Here is a 24,724-nt window from a genome sequence, read left to right as displayed (position 1 = left end):
TCTCCCTCTCCTTCCCCGCTCCTCTCCTGTTCTCTCCCCGAGCTGTAATGTTCATTTGGTTGTGTAGTCATTCCTGCATCATGGTACTGTTACTGTATGTAACAAATGTTGTGTTTCAGATAAATCCCATAGAGCTATATATGGAAATTCTAGATGTAGTGTAAGCTTCAGGTGAGATGGTATTTGTGAGTTGAGGCCATTCAATAAGCTATACAGGTTTAACTTAGGCCCATTTTAAAGTCATATTGTTTGCTTTTTTTTTGCTATCAATTCATTCAAGTTTATTTAACTCATTATGAGGATTTTTTTATCTTTTTGTTTCGTAGCAGTTGGTGATGCTGTGGAGTCTCCACCAGTAAAAGTGTTTAACAGGACTTAAATTTACATAGGGAGTTCCATTATGAATGTTATTAAAGTGACAAGTTGAAAAGAAGTGCAGAGAGAACATTTGCATCATGTTGCTGGGTAGTCTGTGTGTTGTAAATGTTAAATTGACAACAAGTATAATTTGAAGGTGAGAATGTGTAAGAAAAGGAGTGAGAAATTGATTGGTCTGGACTAAGGGAATAAAATGAAGTTTGAAGTAATTTGTTCCTTTTGTGCACAATTATTTTAAAATTATTTATGGTTTTTTAAATATACTTGCTGCAATTTGAAAGCCAGTGAATAGAATTGAATTAAATATTTTTCTCCAGAACGGGAAAAGAGTTAATGGGGAATAAATGCTGCAAAAATAATAGGAAAATGAGTGCAGAAAATATTTTTTTGTAGTGTACACAGACAGTGAGCTGACTATTCCAAGCAGTGGCATCGCATTTGGATCCTTTTCAAATTATCCTGCCCTGGAGGTCTGTGTTTCTGGCTTGAACATTCAATTTGGCATCCTGAGGAATGCAGTGCATGCCTATTCCGGCAGCCTTCTAGCACAGCACAGGATCAGTGCTGGAGGCCTTACTGCATTTCATTTTTATAACAGTAACTAGCATATTCTGGATCTTGAAAGCATTTTGAAAAGATAAATGTGTGCGATAAGTGGGTGGAGGAGGAAACTGCTACCAGTTGGATGGGGTAGTTCAGGGTGGGGTCAAGTGTCGGAGTTGATGGGGTAAATTGCAATAACATAGCATCTAGCATCAAAAGCTATGCAAGTGACAGATTTTTTAATACAAAATTTTTATTAAACTTTTCTTTCTTCACAAAACTATCTTAAGAAAATTAATTGCAACACCAGCAAATGTTATTCTACATACATATAACAACAAAAAGAAAAGAAACAACATCAACAGCAATACAGCCAAAATGCTACAATACCCATGTGCAAAATAGACAAATCAGTAAAGGTAGTTAATGAATAAATAAACAATACAGCTCAGCACAAGAACATCAAATACACTAAATCAGAATGCCATGTCTACGCGAAAGCCCTAGTTAAAATGGCAGATAAATCTGCATCTAAGCAGTCCACAAAGGGCTGCCATATCCTGTAAAAACATTTTCTGTTTTCCGGTGCACCATATTTGTGAAAAAGCCTTAACCAACCCGACAGGCCTGGGGTGGGGGATGGTGGGTTCAGAAACCCAACACATTAAAGCATTTTTCCTAGCACAAAAACTGAGGATATTAAAACGTTTTTTTCCCGTAAGCATCCAAAGAGGGTATATTGGGTAGGCCCAGGAGGAGCGAGATAGGATCCATCTTCACCTCAGCCTCAATACCTTCTCAATAACCCCTGCCATAGAACTCTAATACGTACAGAGCCTGTGGCAAGACCATAAACAATGAGTGAGAGTACCCATGTTTATCTTACACTTTGGACATAATGGGGATGCTCCCACCTTAATGCAAGTGGCAGATTGAATTGGACTCAGCTATTCATGCCAAAAAGAACCTGGAAATTTAAACTAGCAATATCTTTCTTTGGAAAAAGCGGTATTGGCCTCTCATACACAACTGTGCTGCTGCTTCTGCACTCTTCACACCTACAAAGGAAAAAAATGACAGATGTCTGGGGTCTTTGTACCTTTATCTTAAAAATGTGGTATTTTCTTGCTGTTCTGATTTCCATCAATTCATGTCCTTATCACCTTTGTAGGATCGTGTTACATTTCGACGAATAATTGTGAAAAACAATGCGAAAAAGAGGAGGACATACGAAACTTTCATTGAATCAGTACCACTGCTGAAATCCCTGGAGGTACAGTTGTTTCTTTTCACTTTACCAAACTTTTTCAAAATCTTTGGCTGTCATCTATCAGCAAAGTATCAGAATTCCTCATGAAATGAACCATCCTTTCCTCCTGTCAGAAACAAAATGGGCTGTATGGGGGGGTGGTTCAGGGAGGTTAGTTTTTTATTTCCCTTGCTTGGGAAAAAGATCATTATGCTCTCCAAATCTCTGTTTTGTGATGCTTCGCCTGACAGTCCAGAAAATTAGTGTGTCTTAGCAAGTGGCCTACTTGACCATCAGATGTATCTGATGAAAGATTGCATTTATCTTTTATGTTCAGAGCAAACTGAGCTGCCCTATGTTACCTACAGTGTTAATCTATGGCATCTGTTCAGGTGTGTGTGGCTGACACTTGAGTTCCCCCAATTTTGCAAGAACTGTATTATTCAATGCCTCATTTAGTATTTCTAAGAAACTTTCTATTATTCACACACACTAGTAATATCTATTTTGCATCAAAGTGCCATTAGCACTCCTTTTTGTCTTATGCTTTGGGTGCCCTCATCTGTTCCATTTGCTCCTCATCCCCCTTTGTCAACAGCATAAAAACTTAAAACATTAACTCTGCTTCTTTCTCCAGAAATGCTGCCAGACTTGCTAAGTTTCTCCAATGCTTTTTCTTTGCCTTGTTTACTATCTGTTTGTGTATGTACTAAATAGAGTCATGGAGAATGGAAACAGACCCTTTGGACCAACTAGTCTGTGCTGACCATGTTCCCAAATTAAGCGAGCCCCATTTGCCTGAGTTTAGTCCATATCCCTCCAAACCTTTCCTATTTAAGTACTTATTCAAATGTCTTTTAAATATTGTAATTGTACCTACATCTACCAATTCCTCAGGCATTTTATTCGGCACACAAACCACTGTGTAAAAATGTTGCCCCTTATGTCCTTTTTAAAATATTCTCCTCTTGCCTTGAAAATATGTCCCCTAGTTTTGAACTCCTCCACCCAAGGGAAATGGCCCTTGCTACGCACCTTATCTATGCCCCTCATGATTTTATAAACCTCTATAAGTCACTCCTTAATCTCCTAACTCCAGTGAAAAAAGTCCCAGCCTATTTTTAGAATGCAAACTTTGACTGTTCGGAGATTTGTTCTGCTCCTAGTGGTTCAGATGATGAAAAGAAAAGCATTAGATTCTTGGAAGTTTTTTTCTGCAAATGATAATAAATACTCTTTTAGATAAGAATTGTTGAGGGATATGGTAAAAGGCAGACATATGGAGTTTGATCACAGATCAGTTATTATCCCATTGAATGACAGAACAGGCTCGAGTTGAATAACTTATTCTGTTTCTATGCTTCTGCTACGAAGTTGGAAGCATGTATGGTAATTTAAAATAGAAAGTGCTTTTCTGAATTTAAAGTCCAGCCACAGATGCCAGCTAAAGGTCGGGCTGTTCCAAATGTAACAATTGGCTGCTAAATGGATACCTGAGTTTTGGTGGTGGTTTTGACAAGAATTTGAATCTAACCATTTAAATTATGCCCAGGATACCGGAAACCAATGCTAAATGGATACCTGAGTTTTGGTGGTGGTTTTGACAAGAATTTGAATCTAACCATTTAAATTATGCCCAGGACACCTGGAAACCAATCAAATGATAAGAATTTAAAGTGTCTAAAATTGGCTGCTAAATGGATACCTGAGTTTTGGTGGTGGTTTTGACAAGAATTTGAATCTAACCATTTAAATTATGCCCAGGATACCAGAAACCAATGGAATTTGAGTTTTATTGTCTTGACACCTGGAAACCAATCAAATGATAAGAATTTAAAGTGTCTAATTTTGAAAATTAGAGAAAGAGCAAGTGCCATCAAACAACAGACAATTGCTGTAGAGCCAGAGAGCTATCTGCCCATCTAACATCTTGCTCTGAAAGAAATTAGAAAGCACCTCTCTATCAAAGGTACCTTCTTCATGTAAAACATTTTTGCAGAAAAAAGAGAGAAGACGATCCAGGAAGATCAGATGGAAGATTGAAGACAGACTGTGTGGTCTTGAGATTAAATTACTATAATATTTAGTAACTATGGTATTGGAACAGCATTTTTAGAGTTGGAGTCTCATTGTAAGTAGTTAAGAAAAGGGGAACTTAAATTTGTGCATAGTTTTGTTTCATGTTCACTATTACAGTGAGAAAAATGAATTTTTTCTTTAAATAGTAGAAATTAGAATTTCTCTGTCACTCACACATTTTAACAGATTACGAGCTGAGGCAACTTTCCTGGGTATTTGATTTTAATTAACAGTTGGGTTCGACCTTTGCTTCGTAACATTGGACATGGTATTTTAATCTACCCTGATTACATTCCAATAATACTCAAGTCATTTGTTTTCCGTTTAAGAAAAAATTGTTATTTACCTTCAATTTTACTGACATTATTTGTAATAATTATTTTGTTTCAGATTTCAGAAAGAATGAAGATTGTTGATGTAATAGAAGTGAGGACATATCAGGACAATGAACTTATCATTGCACAGGTAAGTTGTTGTTTTACCTATAATTTTAGTTTTATTATATATAGAGTGAATATATGTGAATGTTGGCTGTCTGAAATATAAACAGAAAATGTTGGAAATGGCTAGCACATCTGGGAGCATCTGTGAAGGTAGAAACAGGAGTTGCTATTTTAGATCACTAAACTTCCATCAGAGTAGAAAAAGGTTTTCTTTTCAGATGACAGCTATTCATCATTCCACACTCATCACTTCCAGTCATGTCATTTGGTTTTTTACTTGTCCCTGGGCCATGCTGATTGGCCTTACACAACCAGTCCTTTTCTTGTGTATTCTGTTCTAACTTCTACCATATCACGGTCCGTTTCCTTTTTTTTTCCACACTTCAACCTCTCATGAGCTTAAAGTTTTCTTGTTCTGAATAAAAATCCTTAGCTCGAAATGCAGTTTCTGTCTACACAGATGCTTCTAGACCTGCTGAGTATTTCCAGCATTTTCTATTTAATTACGCATTCAGGTTGCAGCATGTCTGAGATTTCTTTTAAACAACTTAAATAAGTAACTTCCAAACTCCAGATTTGTTGTTTTAGTCTCAGCCTGTTTTCTCTTTTTTGACAAGTTGTTGATTTCTAGAACAGTAAGACAGGCAAAAACCTTGTACTTTCTTATTCCATTATGATCAGATGAGAAAGGGTAACCCAGCTCCACTCGTTACAACATTCCTAGTCAATCGCAACAAAGATTTTGAAATTATTTTTAATGCATACAAGTGCATACGAAATTAAAAGGAGATAATGCTCAGTGCAAGGAAAATGCAAATGAATATATAGTTAATAGTCCTTGGGATAATGTATAAGGTTATAATCTGCAATCATAGTTGGTTAGTTGATTTCTTGGACTGTCAGCAGAAGCAGATATTGCAGTTATCCTCTAAGTTTCCAATTTCCTGATGTTTCTTTCCAGTCAGTGTTGCCACTGTCTCCTTTACTTTAGATAGTAAGAACTGCCTTCAGCCTATACCAAGTTCTGCAGTGTATAATCCTATCTCCTCTGTTCTACAAATAAAGCCGCTTGAAGTAAATCTGGTGTGTATTCTCTGTCTGCCGTAGTAATGTTTTAAGCATTGATAATTGTAAATGAGGTTCCATTTCGAACATGTGAACGTTCTCATAATCGTGTGGATCAATTCGGAATTGAGTGGAGATGTTCAGCAAAGTGAACCCTCTGCTTAGTCTTTCAAGCACCTTTCCATGACTCCAAGGATTGCTGGTTTGATTTAACTGCCTTGAGTAAAATGTTATATTTAGCTTGAACTGGTTTTGTTTGTCGCTGTCATGAAAACTGGACAACCCTGGGTGGATCAGGTGCTGCCTGTGCTCATTTTAAATCAATGTTTTCATTCCTCTTTTAAACTCGTTTCAGTCCATGGAAAGCACAAGTATCAAATTGGCCGATTGAATGCAACGATCAATGTTGTGACAGTACAAACAGCCATTCTTATGTGAGTGAGTGAAGGCTGTTGACATGTAAGGGGCATCACGACAATGAGTCCTCGTCTCATGGCCCTGTGTGAACAATTCTAGTAGCTGATTATTTGATAGCAATTTGGTGTAGCAACTCCAGCTCTTTTTTTACCCCCGATCCTTTATTCAGGATTGCCAAAATGAATTATATAGCCTAGCTGAGATCAGCTCTGGACGACACATCAGACCTGGAATCTTCCCATCTCGTACAATAGGAAGTGGGACTGGACATATTAGGTGCATTGGTAGTTATCTTCAAAATTCTACAGAGACTGGTACAGTGCCTACAGATTGGAGTATGACAAACGTAATCCCACTATTTAAAAAAGAGAGAGAGAGAATAACAGACCAGTGTAACAGCTCTTTCGAAAGCATTAACAGGATTGGAGAAACATGGCATGGGTTTATGAAAGGCAAATCTTGCTTAACAAATCAGCTGGAGTCCTTGGCCTCCCAAAAGCTTTCTGCAGCCTTGTTTTATCAGAAATTAGTGTCCAAGTGGTAGGTTGCCTTCATCTGTTCAGATGTCTTACTGCAGTTATACCGGGCTTTGGTGAGACCAGAGCTGGAGTATTGTGTGCAGTTTTACCTAAGAAAGGGTTTACTTACCATTTGAGAGAGTGCAGCACAGATTCACTAGACTGATTCTGGGGAATGGCAGGGCTGTCCTATGAGGAGAGACTGATTCATTAGAGCTTAGAAGGTTGAGCAAGAGACCTGATTGTAATTCTGACAGACCTGAAGAGCTTTGCACAGAAAATGGCTTCCACTATTTGCGGCTGAGAATTAGGACACAATCTCAGGGTAGGTAATTTTTAGATTAGCGAGTTTGGAGAAGATTTGTAGCTCAGGATGAGGTTCTGGATGTAAGTTTTTCCACTGAACTAGATGGTTTGTTTTCAGATGTTTCTTCACCATACTAGGTAACAGCACCAGTGAGCCTCCGGTGAAGCACTGGTGTTATGACCTGCTTTCTATTTGTGTTTAGGCTTGGATTGGTGATGCTCTGCTCCTGGTTTCGATGTATGTTTTTTAGCTGCATAATGCCTTACAAACTGCAGAGCTATTGGGACAAAACTCTGAAACTAAATCTTGAAGACTAATATAATTATGGAATGAGTAACTCAAAACTGAAACAGTTTTTCAATTTTGTATATTATTTGTTGCCAAGGATATGGGTGTGTCTGGTAGGGGGAACTGTTATCTATTTGTAAGAGGCTGGTGACAGAACTGAGTGGTTTGCTGTTAATGGACCTGAAAAATCAACCATATCAGTATGTAACTGGAGTTATACATTGGCCAGACTAAAGTAGCAAGTTCTCTTCCCCAAAAGACATTAGTGAACCACTTGGCTTAGCCCTGGAGATTTGGAAATCACAAGTACTTCAAAATGTAATGTAAATGATCAGATTTAAGTCCAAGATCAGTAGATTCTTGAATATGGAGGGAATGAAGGGAAATGGAATAGTCGAGGTCAAGTTGATGTTGAAAATTAGTCATGCCTGCATTGAGACTCTCTATTTGTAAGAGGCTGGTGACAGAACTGAGTGGTTTGCTGTTAATGGACCTGAAAAATCAACCATATCAGTATGTAACTGGAGTTATACATTGGCCAGACTAAAGTAGCAAGTTCTCTTCCCCAAAAGACATTAGTGAACCACTTGGCTTAGCCCTTGAGATTTGGAAATCACAAGTACTTCAAAATGTAATAAGTAAATGATCAGATTTAAGTCCAAGCTCAGTAGATTCTTGAATATGGAGGGAATGAAGGGAAATGGAATAGTCAAGGTCAAGTTGATGTTGAAAATTAGTCATGCTTGCATTGAGACTCAAATGGCCTGCTCACGTTACTATTTCTTCTACGGGGAGAATGTGGGTAAGTGGAGTTGAAATGCTCATCAGCCATGATTGAATGGCGGAGTGGACCCGATGGGCCAAATGGCCTTACTTCCGCTCCTATGTCTTATGGTCTTATGGTCTTCTTTACATTCTCACCAGGTTCCAAAGATCCTAAATACCAAAAAAGTGGGATTCTGATGAGAAATTCTTTAGCCTCCAAAACTTCTCTATTACAACTTTCTCTTGAGTGTTTAAATTATCAATGATGTTACAGCCAGCTGTAATTGTTCTTCCTAAATTTTAAACATGGTGTCCTAGATTCTGTAACCTAGTCCCTATTGTCTTATAGTCAGAACTGATCAGTATGATCCAACTCATAATGTCTAAAGTGTGAAATTCTTTATATCCATCATCGCTACTCAATGCACGTTGATTGTTTAACCGATGAGGGTTCATGATTGAGATTATCCAAATTGACTTTATGACCAACAAATGGGAAGTTTTTGTGCCCTTAAACTAAACTGGTGGGCTGCACGGTGGCACAGTGGTTAGCACTGCTGCCTCACAGCGCCTGAGACCCGGGTTCAATTCCCGCCTCAGGCGACTGACTGTGTGGAGTTTGCACGTTCTCCCCGTGTCTGCGTGGGTTTCCTCCGGGTGCTCCGGTTTCCTCCCACAGTCACAAAAGATGTGCAGGGTCAGGTGAATTGGCCATGCTAAATTGCCCGTAGTGTTGTGTAAGGGGTAAATGTAGGGGTATGGGTGGGTTTCGCTTCGGCGGGTCGGTGTGGACTTGTTGGGCCGAAGGGCCTGTTTCCACACTGTAATGTAATGTAATCTAATCTAATCTAATCTAATCCAAATGGTGTCAAAGTTTGATCCCCAAGTACATTGGAGCAGGAATAAATCATTCGGCTCCTCAAGTCTCAATTCCGTTTACCTGACTTTCTTGTATGTGATACCCTTGTCCAACAAAAATTATCAAAATCAACCTGGAAATTTTTAATTCAGTGCAGTGTCTGCTTGTGGGAGTGAATTCCAGATTTTTCCTTCTCGGTGGCCAATCTCCATTTTACATCATGCCTTCTTGTTCTGGGAGGTGAGGGGTATCTGAAACATTCAAGTACTTAATTCCCCTATGTATTTTATATGGATAAAAGAATTAGCAATGTTATTTGAAGAAAGTGAAATGTGTGCTTCTGCACATGTTAATTATTACAGCAGTCAAATGAATGCACATTGAAGTATTTGAGTAACCGCATAGTTTTAGATTAGATTAGATTAGATTACTTTTTTTTAGATTAGATTAGATTAGTGGGCGGCACGGTGGCACAGTGGTTAGCACTGCTGCCTCACAGCGCCAGAGACCTGGGTTCAACTCCCGCCTCAGGCGACTCTCTGTGTGGAGTTTGCACATTCTCCCCGTGTCTGCGTGGGTTTCCTCCGGGTGCTCTGGTTTCCTCCCACAATCCAAAAATGTGCAGGTTAGGTGAATTGGCCATGCTAAATTGCCCGTAGTGTTAGGTGAAGGGGTAAATGTAGGGTCTGGGTGGTATATGCTTTGGCGGGTCGGTGTGGACTTGTTGGGCCGAAGGGCCTGTTTCCACACTGTAAGTAATCTAATTGTAATCTAATAGTTTTACTACATGCACCGTAAGGTTGTGATTTAAAAGAAATCTCTGTTTTTACACAGGGTGACAAAGCAGACTGTTTCTTCATTGTAGAATCGGGTGAAGTGAAGATCATGATCAAGAGCAAGGTAAAATGCTTTGAGCACAGATGGATATCAAATGGTCGTATACAATAATTACAAAATACTGTAGTTGCTTGAAATACCCAGTGGGTTGGGCAGTGTAAGAGGCAAGAGAAAAGAGTTAACATTTCAGGTCAATGATCCTTCATCGTGAGAAAACATTAAAAATTAGACTATTTGAATGCAAATGTACAGTTGAGACAAAATAGGTGGGTCAGTAAGGAGTTAAGAATGAACTAATAGTGAGTAGTGTTTAAATAACAAACTGAGAATGCCAAAAATAGGTAACAATAAAGCAATTTAAAACAAGAGCATGACCAAAATCTGCTGACTGAGAAAGCTGGAGTAGTGGATGCAACCCAGAATTGTTGAACTCCACCTTGTGTCCAGAAAGCTGTAATGTGCTTAAACAAAAGCTGAGTTTCTGCTCCCCAAGCTTACCTTGAGCTTCATTAAACACTTCCAGAAATAGAGACCAGAGTAGGATTGAGAACTAAAGTGGAAAGTAATCAGAAGCTTAGTTACGTTTGTGAACTGAGTGGAGATGTTCAGCAAATTGATCACTCTATTAGATTTAGACTCCCAGGTGTAGAAAAGAGCACATTGTGAGCAGTGCGTGTTACATACAAAATTTGTAAACGAATTGCTGATTCACCTTGGAGGACTATTTGGAGACCAGGACAATGGGAAGATTTGAGAGGAAAGAATAGATGTAGCATCTCTTTTGGTTGTGTAGGAAGGGAAATTAATGTTCGGAGGTGATAAAGGAGTGAATCAGGATCTTGGAGAGAATGGCCCCTTCAGAATGCTTATAGCAAGGAAGCTATGTGGTAGTACACTGAAGGTACTGGAAGTTGTGAAGTATTATTACTTGGAAGATTCATGGGTCAAGCAGATTCTGGGATGGAGGACCAATCTTGAGGGACAAGGGATGGTTATGGTTTCACACTCATGGTCTTCCTCATCTGGAAATCTTCATCTGGTCAAAAGAAGCATCCTATTAGAAACACTGGGGAAGGTGGAGCCATCACTTTGGTGTAACAGACTGAAAAGTTAGAGAAGGGAATAGAGTCCTTATAGCCAGAGAGTGATGAGAAGTGTAATTGAGGAGCTGTACAAGTCGAGAGTTTATCCCTAATATTGGTTTAAATAAAAAACTTATTTCCAGAAGTACAGATTAAAAAGCAAAAGAGAGTTGTTGGAAATTGAACACATAATGGCATGAGGGGTGAAAATTAAAAGTAGCTTTAATTAAGTTGTTCAGATTGGAGCTAGAGCAGGAAGTAGGACTGATGTTTATAATCTATGTGCAAGAGAGGAGCAGATTTGAATATGGCTGGAACAAAAATATAGCTAATGCTATTCAGGTTTACAGTGGCATCCTTTATTTTGAGGAAATGAGCGGAGTTAAAAGATGAACTGTTCAATCAGGTGAAGAAGGGTAATGGTAGTTGCAGACTTGTTAGCCCAAGTTAAAAGCAATAAACTGAGCATAGAGGAAGTTGCATGCATTTCTGCAGCATGGCTCCAGGGTTTCCTCCCTGGGGCCAGAGTCAGGGATGTCACTGAACAGCTACAAGGCATTCTGAAGGGGAGAATGATAAGTCAGAGGTTGATGTACACATTGGTACAAATTACATAAAATGAGGGATGATGTCTTGCATCAAGAATTCAGGGAATTATATGTTTAATTAGTAAACTAGAAAGCAGAACCTCAAAGGTTGTAATCTTTGGATTACTGCTTTGTCAAGTGCAAATGAATACAGATAAAGGAGAATAAGGCAGATGAAAATGTGACTCAAGAGTTGGTGAGCTGGAAGGGTTTTAAATTCCTAATCACTGGGACTGTTTCTGGGGAAGGTAGGACTTGTACAAGCATGACCAAGAGTGGGACCAACATCCTTGCTTGCAGGCTTGCGAGTGCTGTTGGGAGAAGTTTAAACCAGTTCAGCAGGGGAGGGGACACACTGTTAGTATACTCTGGGTACAGCATACTGTAGCTGAAAATGTGTCGCTGGAAAAGCGCAGCAGGTCAGGCAGCATCCAAGGAACAGGAGAATTGACTTTTCGGGCATGAGCCCTTCTTCATGAGCCCTTTTCCAGCAACACATTTTCAGCTCTGATCTCCAGCATCTGCAGTCCTCACTTTCTCCTCTACAGCATACTGTAGTAAAGGAACCAAGATAAAAGAATTCAGCCATGTTGAGTTTCAAGGGTGCAAGATGAGGCTGGATAGCCTGTACTCTAATGTTAGGACTACTTTAGAAAAGACAGGTAAGTTATGGTCATGAATGACATGTGGGATTGCAATATTTATACCATCACAGATGTGATTGAATGAGGGGCAGGACTGGTAACTCAGTGTTCTGAGCTTAATTACACTTCACCAGTTCTCCCAGGTGAAAAGGGAAAGTGTAGAAGAAGGGGTGGTGTTGCATTATTAATTAAGGAGTCAGTTACTGCAGTAAGGAAGGACGATATCTTGGAAAGGTCTTCAAATGTGGCTTTGAGGGTGGAGCTTATGAATAAAAAGAGGCCAGTCACACAGCTGGGCGTGTATTTTGGCCCCAAACAGTCAGCTGGCAATAGTGGAGTAGATATGTAGACAATTCACTGAGGTATGTTAAAATTACAGGGTAACTATATTAGGGGATTTCAACTTGCCCAACATTAATTACGATAGTCATAGTCTAAGGGGTTTAGAGCAGGCAGATTTCTTGAGACATTTTGAAGAGAGCCATTTGTGTCAACACATAGTCATAGAGGTACAGCATAGAAACAGACCCTTTGGTCCAACCCGTCCATGCCGACCAGATATCTCAACCCAATCTAGTCCCACCTGCCAGCACCTAGCCCACATCCCTCCAAACCCTTCCTATTCATATACCCACTCAAATGCTTCTTAAATGTTGCAATTGTACCAGCCTCCACCACTTCCTCTGGCAACTCATTCCATACACTCATCACCCTCTGCATAAAAAAGTTGCCCCTTGTGTCTCTTTTATATCTTTCCCCTCACACCCGAAACCTACGCCCTCTAGTTCTGGACTCCCTGAACCCAGGAAAAAGACTTTTTCTATTTATCCTATCCATGCCCCTCATAATTTTGTAAACCTTTTATAAAGTCATCCCTCAGCCTCCGACTCTCCAGGGAAAACAACCCTAGCCTGTTCAGCCTCGCCCTATAGCACAAATCCTCCAACCCTGGCAACATCCTTGTAAATCTTTTCTGAACCCTTTCAAGTTTCACAGCATCTTTTCGATAGGAAGGAGACCAGAATTGCACGCAATATTCCAACAGTGGCCTAACCAATGTCCTGTACACCTGCAACTTGACCTCCCAACTCCTGTATTCCATACTCTGACCAATAAAGGAAAGCATACCAAACGCCTCCTTCACTATCCTATCTATCTGCACTCCAATGTCCCTTTGTTCAGCAACACTCCCTAGGACCTTACCTTTAAGTGTATAAGCCCTGCTAAGATTTGCTTTGTCAAAATGCAGCACCTCACATCTGAATTAAACTCCACCTGCTACTCCTCAGCCCATTGGCCCATCTGGTCGAGATCCTGTTGTAATCTGAGGTAACCCTCTTTGCTGTCCACTACACCTCCAATTTTGGTGTTATTTGCAAACTTACTAACTGTACCTCTTATGCTCGCATCCAAATCATTTATGTAAATGACAAAAAGTAGAGGACACAGTACTGATCCTTGAGTCACTCCACTTGTCACAGGCCTCCAGTCTGAAAAACAACCCTCCACCACCACCCTTCTACCCGTTGAGCCAGTTCTGTATCCAAATGGCTAGTTCTCCCTGTATTCTATGAGATCTAACCTTGCTAACCAGTCTCCCATGGGGATCCTTGTCGAACGCCTTACTGAAGTCCATATAGATCACATCTACTGCTCTGCCCTCATCAATCCTCTTTGTTACTTCAAAAAAATCAATCATGTTTGTGAGACATGATTCCCCACGCACAAAGCCATATTGACTATCCCGAATCAGTCCTTGCCTTTCCAAATACATGTACATCCTGTCCCTCAGGATTCCCTCCAACAGATTGCCCACCACCGATGACAGGCTCACTGGTCTATAGTTCCCTTCTTAAACAGTGACACCACGTTAGCCAATTTCCAGTCTTCTGGCACCTCACCTGTGACTATCGATGATACAAATATCTCAGCAAGAGGCCCAGCAATCACTTTGCTAGCTTCCCACGGAGTTCTAAGGTACACCTGATCATGTCCTGGGGATTTATCCACCTTTACCCATTTCAAGTCATCCAGCACTTCCTCCTCTGTAATCTGAACATTTTTCAAGATGTCACCATCTATTTGCCTACAGTCTATATCTTCCATATCCTTTTCCACAGTAAATACTGATGCAAAATACTCGTTTAGTATCTCCCTCGTTTTCTGTGGCTCCACACAAAGGCTGCCTTGCTGATCTTTGAGAGGCCCTATTCTCTCCCTAGTTACCCTTTGGTCCTTAATATATTTGTAAAAACCCTTTGGATTCTGCTTAATTCCATTTGTCAAAGCTATCTCATGTCCCCTTTTTTTGCCCTCCTGACTTCCCTCTTAAGTATATTCCTTCTGCCTTTATATTCTTCTTATGATTCACTCGATCTATCCTGTCTATACCTTACATATACTTTTTTCTTTTTCTTAACCAAACCCTCAATTTCTTTAGTTATCCAGCATTCCCTATATCTACCAGCCTTTCCTTTCACCCTGACAGGAATGTACTTACTCTGGATTCTCGTTATCCCAGTTCTGAAGGTTTCCCATTTTCCAGCCGTCCCTTTACATGTGAACATCTGTCCCCGATCAGCTTTTGAAAGTTCTTGCCTAATGCCGTCAAAATTGGCCTTTCTCCAATTTAGAACTTCAACTTTTAGATCTGGTCTATCCTTTTCCATCACTATTTTAAATCTAATAGAATTATGGTCACTGGCCCTAAAGTGCTCCCCCACTGACACCTCAGTCACCTGCCCTGCCTTATTTCAGGTCAAGTTTTGCACCTTCTCTAGTAGGTACATCAACATACTGAATCAGAAAATTGTCTTGTACACACTTAACAAATTCCTCTCCGTCTAAACCCTTAACACTATGGCAGTCCCAGTCGATGTTTGGAAAGTTAAAATCCCCTACCATCATCACCCTATTATTCTTACAGATAGCTGAGATCTCCTTACAAATTTGTTTCTCAATTTCCCTCTGACTATTAGGAGGTCTATATTACAATCCCAATAAGGTGATCATCCCTTTCTTATTTCTCAGTTCCACCCAAATAACTTCCCTGGATGTATTTCTAGGAATATCCACCCTCAGCACAGCTGTTAATGCTATCCCTTATCAAAAACACCACTCCCCCTCCTCTCTCTCCTCCCTTTCTACCCTTCCTGTAGCATTTGTATCCTGGAACATTAAGCTGCCAGTCCTGCCCATCCCTGAGCCATGTTTCTGTAATTGCTATGATATCCCAGTCCCTTGTTCCTAACCATGCTCTGAGTTCATCTGCCTTCCCTGTTCGGCCCCTTGCATTGAAATAAATGCAGTTTAATTTATTAGTCCTACCTTGTCCCTGTCTGCCTTGACTGTTTGACTCACTTCTGTTCTCAACTGCACCAGTCTCCGATTGATCACTTTCCTCACTATCTCCCTTGGTCCCACACCTCCACCTTACTAGTTTAAATCCTCTCAAGCAGCTCTAGCAAATCTCCCTGCCAATGTATTAGTCCCTTTCCAATTTAGGTACAATCTGTCCTTTTTATACAGGTCACTTCTGCCCAAAAAAGAGATTCCAATGATCCAAAAATATGAACCCTTCTCCCATACACCAGCTCCTCAGCCATGCATTCATCTGCTCTGTCCTTCTATTCATGCCCTCACTAGCTCGTAGCACCGAAAGCACATAAGACATGTGCTCGTAGCGCACAAAATGTTCAACAAGAAATGGCACAGTTTTGGCCCAAATTCTGAGGAACAAAGCTGGACAAATGTTTGAGATGGCAGTGTGGAAGCATTTTAATGATAGTGACCAAACCACAATATGCTTTTAAGTTTGTTACAGAAAAGGAAAAAGATGGTCTGCAAGAAAGCATTTTAGATCTGGGGAAGGCAGATTTTATGAAAATAAGGTAGGATCTGGATAAAGTGCACTGGGAACAGCTGCATGCAGGGAAAATTGACAGCAGAATGGGGGTGGGGGTTGTTTAAAAAGGAAATAGGGAGATCTCAGATCTAACCTGTTTCCTTGACGGTGAGATTCAGGAGCAACGAACCAGAGAACCCCAGATGTCTGGAAATATTCAGTACTAGATAACAAGGCAAAAAGACAGCCTTTTTAGTAGGTACAAAGGGAATTAATCAACAAATGCCTGAGTAGGGTACAGAGTGAGCAGGAGAGCAAGAGAATAATCCAGGAAAAGTGTAGGGTCCATGAGGGACCATCTGTGCACGGAGCTAGAGATCATTGGCAGGGTATTAAAGGAGTGCTTCACATCTGTCTTCATTGGGAGAAGGACAATGTCCTTTGGGGAAAAAGCAGATTGACATAGGGAGTAACGAACTATTAGTGGTTTTGGCTAGCTTAAAAGTGGATGAATCCCCAGGTCCAGAGGAGTTCTGTCCCAAGCTGCTGTTGGAGATGAAGGAGAAAATCTTAAATTTTTAATTCCTCTCTGACCACAGGGGGGTGCCAGAGGACTAGAAGACAATGAATGGGCTTCCACTTTTCAAGAAGGATGGTCGAGATAAATAAGAGAATTACAGACCAGTGAGTCTTCTATTAGGGCTGTTGGAGAAAATTCTGAAAAATCTCTCACTTATTTCAAATGAATTTCATTTGCCACTGATCAGCCCATCTGACCAGCCCATCTATATCCTCCTGTAATCTAAGTCTATTTTCACCACTATGTACCACATCAGTAATGTTCGCATCATCCATGAACTATGATCAATCCTCCTCCATTCAAGTTTAAATCATTTATATAGGCCACACACCTGAGCACTAACATTAATCCCTGTGGAACCCCACTGGATACAAGGTTTCCAGTCACAAAACGCCCTCCATTATCACATTCTACTTACTGCCGCTTGCCAATTGTTCATCCAATTAGTTAATTTTTCATGGATCCCATGCATTCTTTCTTTTGCTATCAGGCTCCCATGCAGCACCTCATCAGAAGCTTTGCTGAAGTCCAAGTAAACTACATCAAATACATTGCCCTTATCGATAAACCTGGTCTCCTCTTTGAAAAATTCAATCAACTTGGTTAGGCATGACCTCCCCTTAACAAAACAGGCTGACTGTTCTTGATTAATCATTGGCTCTCCAAGTGCAAATTAATTCTGTGGCTTCAAGTTTCTTCCAATAATTTACTCACCACTGAAGTTAGACTGACTTCCCTGAAGTTTCCCGATTTATCCCAGCCACCCTTTTGTATAATGGTACAACATTGACTGTCCTACAATCCTCTGGCACCTCTCCTGTCGTACCACAGTGGCTGAGCTCCAGTCCTCTGGCACCTCTCCTGTAGTACCACAGTGGCTGAGTTCCAGTCCTCTAGCACCTCTCCTGTGGTACCACATTGGCTGAGATCCAGTTCTCTGGTACTTCCTCTGTGGCTGGAAAATTGTTGCCAGTGTTCCTGCTATTTTCTCCCTTGTGTCACTCAACAACTGGGAGATAGAGTTGTAGTAGAGATTGATTCAATCTTGAAACTAGCAATACCTTAAGGTCTTTGAAGAGAAAAAGGATATTTTAGATGCAGGAGGTGTTAGTCGAGATGGATGTAGATTCTTAGCCCATTAAAGGTGGTACTTCTGCTTCTGGATTCTCGGAAACTGTTATTCAGGAGATTTTGTAATTGACAGCAACAATATGTCAGCCTGTTGGCATAAGTAGATGTACTGCATCTGAAGGAGGAAGGCAGGTTAAATCTTTATGATGAACTATGTGTAAAATGTTGATGTATGGCCACATGTGAAATGTTGACCTGACTTCTTTTTGAATGTTTCTGCAAAAGCATTACAAGTTTCTGCATTTTTTCCTGTTCATTGTAGCCATACTTGCTCATTCATTATGAATGTAACTTCCTGCTTTATTACAGCAATCAAAATGCATTGACAAACTTGAATCAACTACCCAAAGCAAAAGCAATCATTTTTTTCAAATTATTTAATAATTGTAGTTTCCATGTACAGAGGAGTCTCGATTATCTGAAGGACACGGGCAAGGAGTATGTTGTTCGGTTAATTGAATTTCTGGTAATCGAATGCCTGATAACAGTTTAGCCGAGCATCAGGATCTTGCAATCTTGCTGGATAATCCGACATATAATCGAATGCCTGATAAATTGTGGTTCCTCTGTATAGTTTCCAGAAATTCCGATTATGCTCTTAAAATTTGACAATAGATTGAATTTTGATTTAGGTTTCTGAATATATAAACTTCAACTTCACAGACCTAATTGAAGGAAGCAGAGTGGGTGCAGAAATAGGAAATGATATGGAGTAAAATTTGGGTATATGCACTCCAAGGCTGAACTTTTGAGTGCATTTTTTTTTCAGATAACCTTTTGTATAGTATTCAACTGATCTGAAGACAACTGATTGTGTTTATTTCTCTATTACCTAATGTACTGAATCTCAAGACATTGGTGAGTCAACAGGATAAGACTGAAGTAGAGATTGCCAGGTGTACCAAGGGGCAGTATTTTGGAGAGCTAGCATTGGTTACCAACAAACCCAGAGCAGCTTCAGCGTATGCTGTCGGAGAAGTCAAGTGCTTAGGCAAGTATTTTTTATCTTGTTCAAAACAAAACTTATAAAATAAACAGTGGAATGAGAATTGTTAAAGAGTCATAATTGGATCATTTCAAACACTTGCATCCAAATCTAGTAATGTTGTAGACTCTTATCCCAACCCACAGACTTCACTTCAGGTAATCTATTGTATAGAGTAAACATTAGAAATATGGGCAGAAGTAGACAATATGGCTACTCAAGCTTGTTCTGCCATTCAGTTTGACTGTCTGCCTTAAATTTGCTTCCCCATTTGCTGTATCTCTTGACTTTGAGAAAAAAATCATGTGTCTGTCCCAAGAACAAATATACATGATGAAGCGTTCACAATCCTTTGGGGTAATGAATTCCAAAGTTTTGCAATCATATGAAGAAAGAAATTTCTTCTCAATCCTAAATAATTGACCCGTACCCTGAGTCTATGCCCTCATGTTCTTCATTCCCAGAGAAGAAAATCAACCTCCCATTATCGACCCTGACAAAGGCCTTCCTTGCCTTTGAATGTTTCACTGAGATCATATTCCATTCTCCTAGCTCCACAAAGTGTATCCCCAATTCACTCAGTCTTTTGCCATTGGACAACCCTCATTTGAAGAATTAATCTATTGCACCCTTGCTGAACTGCCTGCAAATATATCCTTCTTACAATATGAATACCACAAATGCACATATTATTCTGGATGTCTTCTAATCAAAATCATACAAATGGCAGCAAGACTTTTTTTTCTTATACTGCAATTTCCTTGCAACATGGCTCTATGAATCTATATTCTGGCATGTCACTGGCCTCTTAATTGTTTTCTGTATCTGCATGTTAAATTCAGTGGAGAATGGGTGAAAATGCATTAAATGTAATATAGGACCATGATTTAGGTTACTGTGACATGTTGCATACTCTGAAGTAAACATGACACTTGAGAAAGCAAATTCATCTGATGATTCACTTCAAGGAGCTCTAGTGAGCTTAAGAGAAAGGCACTATATTTTTGTGGAATCTTATGTCGTCTCTAGTTTTCATTTGTTCAGCAGACTCGTGCAAAATATTTTGTTAACTCAAAACAGTGAGCTTATCAAGTTTTTTTAAAACAATTTCTTTTGTCTTCTCTCTTCAGTGATGGATATTCAAGCGTTTGAAAGATTGTTAGGCCCTTGCATGGACATCATGAAGAGAAATATAGTGAATTATGAAGAACAGCTTGTCTCCTTGTTTGGCACTAGTTTGGACTTGGAGAATCCTGGTATATAGGCACATTGTCATCCAGTGTCTTCTCACATTGATGAAAACAAAGTGAAAATTATCCACACACAATTAAAACCCCCCCTGAAAAAAAAGCAGAGTGTGGGCAAAGCAGCATTTTCTGGCTCTTTGCATCCCATGGGGTAGCTACCATGTAATGATGAAATACATTACAGGCCAGACAGGGATGGGAAAATAAGTGGCATATGTTTGTTTCTGTTTTGTTATCTGCCTTCTTGAATTTAAAAGCATTTATTCTGTATCTTGATTTTTCTTTCAAAACCAGATAAAATGTTGATTTAGGAATTATCAAACTGAACAACAAAGACAAATACTAAATGTAACTTTTGATAAGATGAAATTGATGAAATTCAGTGTTTCTTTGTTACTTATGAATAGGTGGCCAGTTATTACCAAAAAAGCTTAAAAAAAATGATTGTAAAGTTTGATTGCTTCTGTGGTTTCACCACTGAGTGTTACATTAAACAGTATCTGGGATAGGTTTTAATGTTTCATATAAAGCTTTAAAGATCCCTGAATTGTGTTAAGACCACAAAAGCTGTTTTTCAAATCAAGGGGTTTCAAAAATGCAAGTTGTGTATCCATCATGGGAACTCAGGATGATTCAGGTCTTAAGTATGACATCATTCAGAGGACTTGATGATCTTCAAGAACAACAAAGGTGGCAAAATGCTCAATTTGCAGAATTAGAGCAGTACAACTGGAAAAGCAAGTCTCTAGTTTGTTGCTCCTGCTAATCACACAGATGCGTTCAAAAAGCAGTGTTATTCCTGTCTGTCGTGTTTTTTTGTAAAACCTTGTCAGGTGATACACGGTTTCCATTTGCTGTAACTCTTCTCACCCACCAGCCACCCACACTTTTTTTTTGTTGAGGTTCTTCAGCAGTTTTGGGTTGAACTGTGTTGCTTTTAACAAAAGGGCCTTCTCAAGCACAGTGGTTACCTGCTATAACCTTGTGCATGTTCCTTGTGACTGCCATAGCTAGCAGTTTGCACTATTAGACAATTTCTACAAAGTGAAAAAAATTGTTTTTGATCTATTTTGTTATTAATATTTGAGTTGTGTTTTTCTTTCCCCTTCAATGTTTCTTTGTGGGCATATCAGGCGGAAGGAGATTCAGTTCACCGGACCGATATTCTGGAATTGGCATGATTAAGTGTTATGCAGGACTCATCTCTGAAAAGTTTCCTTCCTTGTCTTTTTTTTTGTGTAGTGCAAGCCACTTCTTGACCTGTTTGCACTCTTCAGGGAAATGTTGAGCCGACTAGTTGAGGCTAGCATTGAGATGTTATATTTCTAACTTGGAGCTCAGTCTAACGTTCAAAAGCCATGGCATGATGAGCTGTAATTAGGAAACGCTGTTGAGGAATTTAATGTGTGACCAGATCCATTAACAGTCGTGCGCCACAGAACAGGAGTACCTGCAGTCATTGAATCATGAAAATAGTTATTGCTTAATGGAAGTTTTTTTTAAGTTAATATGGTGTAACAAGCTACGTAAAGTGAGTGCCGCCACTATTTTATTCAGGATCACATGATTTATTTAAAATTCATTTGAATAAGTTACTAGATCCTAAAGTTTAGAAAAAATGATTTAAGGTTACTTTTTTAAATGTTGTGTGTATTTTTTCCACAAACCTGTTCACCCTACAATAAATCCTGAAATATTGTCATATGTTTCTCTTAACCAAGCACAGACTTGTTAGACTCAGAAATGTTGGTAAATAAGCAGAAATCTGCTGTGAAAATTTACCAAACTCTTTTGTTTCTTGGAATCCTAATTACATGGTAAACGCTTGGCTTGACTCACTGTTCCTGGGTGTAACTCTCTATTCTGTGTTGAATCAATTCATCTGCACCTGCTTGCTGCTGAAGATCATTAGCAAGAGCTCAGCATCCCTGGATTACACCTCTTCGTCGCTAACCAGCTAAGAATTGGACATTCATGCGCTTGACTGTGTAATGTCTCCTGTTGGCATTGATAGCTGAGGCTGGTGCATGATGAATTGCCTCATCCTGTAGGGGAGCTGATGCCTGTAAAACCAGACCCTGTCAGGGATTTGGTATCTTCGGATGAGGAGCAGGAGAAAGCAGACAGAACATGGATGAAAATTAAAAGTTCTTTTGATTTTGAAAAAGCTTGCTTTAGTAATTCATTTTCACTTTTGTGCAAATTTGTATTCTCATCATTTCGTTTAGGTGTACACCTGCTGCATTTACTTATGAACTTAACTGGGGGCTGACAATGTGACCCTGATGGAGCAGATCCAGCATATGATGCTGGGTCAGGCCTGATTGTGAAGTGCTAGATGTGATGGATAATGTAAGGTCATGTAACTAGCTCTGGATTTTTCTACAAAACAGCATGTTGTACATGCTGCATTGGGAGAGTACATGCTGCATTGGGAGAGTACATGCTGCATTGGGAGATTTCTGACACTGGCAACTCTTAGCCATAGCGGTGTTGAAGATATCATTGTTCCTCGAGAGAGAGGGAAGTACAAACTAGTCAGTTCCAGCGTCAAAGTGTTTTATTAAGGCCATAGTCTGCTAGTCAGGTTGGACGTCCTAAGAGGAATAAATTAAAGACTGACTAAATGTAGAGCAGCTTTTGAAGCACTCCAACTACATTGTGAATAAGTCTCTGAAATAAAATTTGGGGCTGTAATAAGCATTGTGTCTGTTTGTGTGTGTGTGTGTGCGCGCACAGATGGCAAATGCCAAACGCGTATGATTACAGTATTTTGCCCTCTTGACCAGTAGTATAATATCAGAGAACTTACGGTGCTTGATGTATCATTTTCTTCTTGTACTGTTCCACTCAACCTTTGATCCACTGTTCTACTTTTGATTTCTTGGGTTTTGGCATTTTATTGAAAACAGCACTTCCATCTACCATTGATATATGGACCATTTTTTGAGAGTTTTGTGCTTTACTTTACTTCAAGCTTTTTTTTTGCATGGTTCAAGGCTATTCTTCCGTAATATTTACTACTTAATGTGATACAAAATTAACATTCAGCCTGGCATTCTGACTTTGAAAAGAACACAGATGCTGCCAGTTCTGTTGGTGGTAAGCAATGTATTTTGCATTGAAGGGACTAGCTCGTTAAAATTTATGAGCACCAAATGATGTAATGACAGATATTCCAATAGCATTCTGGAGGTAGAGGAGGAAAAGCAAACTATTTTGACCTTTTGAAATTCACTTTGAAATAGAAGCTAGTTTTTCATTGGCTTCGAATCATCTTGTTTATTTCTGTGAAATTCTTCAGACATGACCTTTTAAATATTCTGAGGGCTGCCTCACCCACTTTTTTTTTGTCATGTTTTGGTGTTCTGATTCTTTGTCAAATTTTCAAAAACACTGCAAACACTGCTGTACTTCACTTAAGCAAGCCCGAACAATGAGCTCATAGCCTGATGGTCTGTGGAAATCATCCCAGCAGAGCCCAATATTGTCATTATCCAATTGTTCACATGTACCCTGACAAAAATTATTGCTGCTGAACAACAGCAGATTAGGTGGAATCACATTTTCTTTTTAATTTACACTATCTAGGCCAGTGATAGCAAGTCAAGTTGTAGCATTGCAGCTGAGAACTTCCATATACTTTATTATTCTGGCTCACTGAAAACGCAGCAAACAAATTTCACTCGAGTACCTGCAGCATTTTAAAGAACTAGTGTTACAGCTCTTTGTGCATCAGAGGGGCTTTTCTAAATGACTGGGAATAACCATTGTATTATATACTGAATCATATAAGCGCATTTCTGCTGATTTTGCAAACAGTCACTTGGTCTCATGACCAAAGCCTACAAAACTGATGTGAAACTGCAGAAATGAGTGAAAAAAATAGTTCATGTAAAGTAAAAGTAGGTATTTGTCTACCTGAATACCAAGATCCCTCTGTTCTACTTCACTACCATGTAGTTTGTATTTCTTTTTCCTTTTCTTATTAACTAAAATACATTTATTCATAATTTCTCAAAGTTGACCATCTTCAAAAGTTGGCCCCTTTACTTTTGTGCATCCTTTTTTAACCAAAATGCTTGGCTGGTTTGTGTCAGTAAATGTTAGTTTCTTTTGTCACTTGCATGGATCAGGTTAGTAAGTGTAGCAGTATTAATAATTGGAGCAATATTAACATTGTTCCCTGTAGAACTCAACTAATCACTCCTTGATGACATCTCTGTCCATATAACTACATTCCACTTAATTTCATGTCCTGTTGTTTTTTTGCTAAAAGTCATTTATCAGATAGCTGGATGGTTAGTTTGCAATGCAGAGTGATGCCAACAGCGTAGATTCAATTCCTGCACTGGCTGAGGTTGCCATGAGGAATTATCCTTCTCAATCTCTTCCCGTCGCATGAGACATGACGTTCCTCAGATTAAACCACCGATTAGTACTCCATCTCTTCCTCCTGAAAGAGCAGCCTTATGGTCTGGTAAGACTATTATTACTTTGCTTTTATGAGAACTTACCAAATGCTTTTATGAAACCCACAGTGCTCAATAAGCAGTGTGTTCTTCATCTTCAATTTAATCATTCTCTAAATTTGGAAAAGCATTTATCTGTCTATTTTAGGCAGCATTATTGACTGGCCCTGATCAATGTTTATGAAAGTTTAGTCATTTTAAACCATACTTTAGATGTGGCTACATTACATTAATATTCATCTTGAAAGGCATTGTTTGTGCAAATGCTCTAAAGTTGAATAAATCACACCAGAAGAATAACAGTCAGTTTGTTAATTTTTTGAAAATCCTAACATGGTTTTACTAAGACTATTCAAACCCTGGGTTTTGCTGCTGCGTTTTATAGCTGCTGCCTTAATTGTTGA

At 39.4% G+C, this 24,724-nt stretch overlaps 1 protein-coding gene across 2 annotated transcripts in view; it reads left to right on the top strand.

Annotated features, from left to right (window-relative positions):
• Window positions 1–22,015, top strand: part of prkar2aa (protein kinase, cAMP-dependent, regulatory, type II, alpha A) — a 319,318-nt gene extending 297,303 nt beyond the window's left edge. Inside the window, exons 13-17 of one of the 2 annotated variants that reach the window (XM_043707640.1) lie at window positions 2,093–2,194; window positions 4,640–4,714; window positions 9,746–9,811; window positions 18,469–18,607; window positions 19,732–22,015. In XM_043707640.1, the coding sequence (XP_043563575.1) occupies window positions 2,093–2,194; window positions 4,640–4,714; window positions 9,746–9,811; window positions 18,469–18,607; window positions 19,732–19,865 (516 nt within the window). In that variant the 3' untranslated portion in view covers window positions 19,866–22,015. The remainder of the gene's footprint in view (window positions 1–2,092; window positions 2,195–4,639; window positions 4,715–9,745; window positions 9,812–18,468; window positions 18,608–19,731) is intronic. The other variant, XM_043707638.1, reaches the window with a different exon arrangement.
• The last annotated feature ends 2,709 nt before the right edge of the window (window positions 22,016–24,724 follow it).

The sequence above is a fragment of the Chiloscyllium plagiosum genome, chromosome 18 (genome assembly GCF_004010195.1).
Source record: "Chiloscyllium plagiosum isolate BGI_BamShark_2017 chromosome 18, ASM401019v2, whole genome shotgun sequence".
Lineage (NCBI taxonomy): Eukaryota > Metazoa > Chordata > Chondrichthyes > Orectolobiformes > Hemiscylliidae > Chiloscyllium > Chiloscyllium plagiosum.
This window is presented reverse-complemented; position numbering and strand designations above follow the sequence as displayed.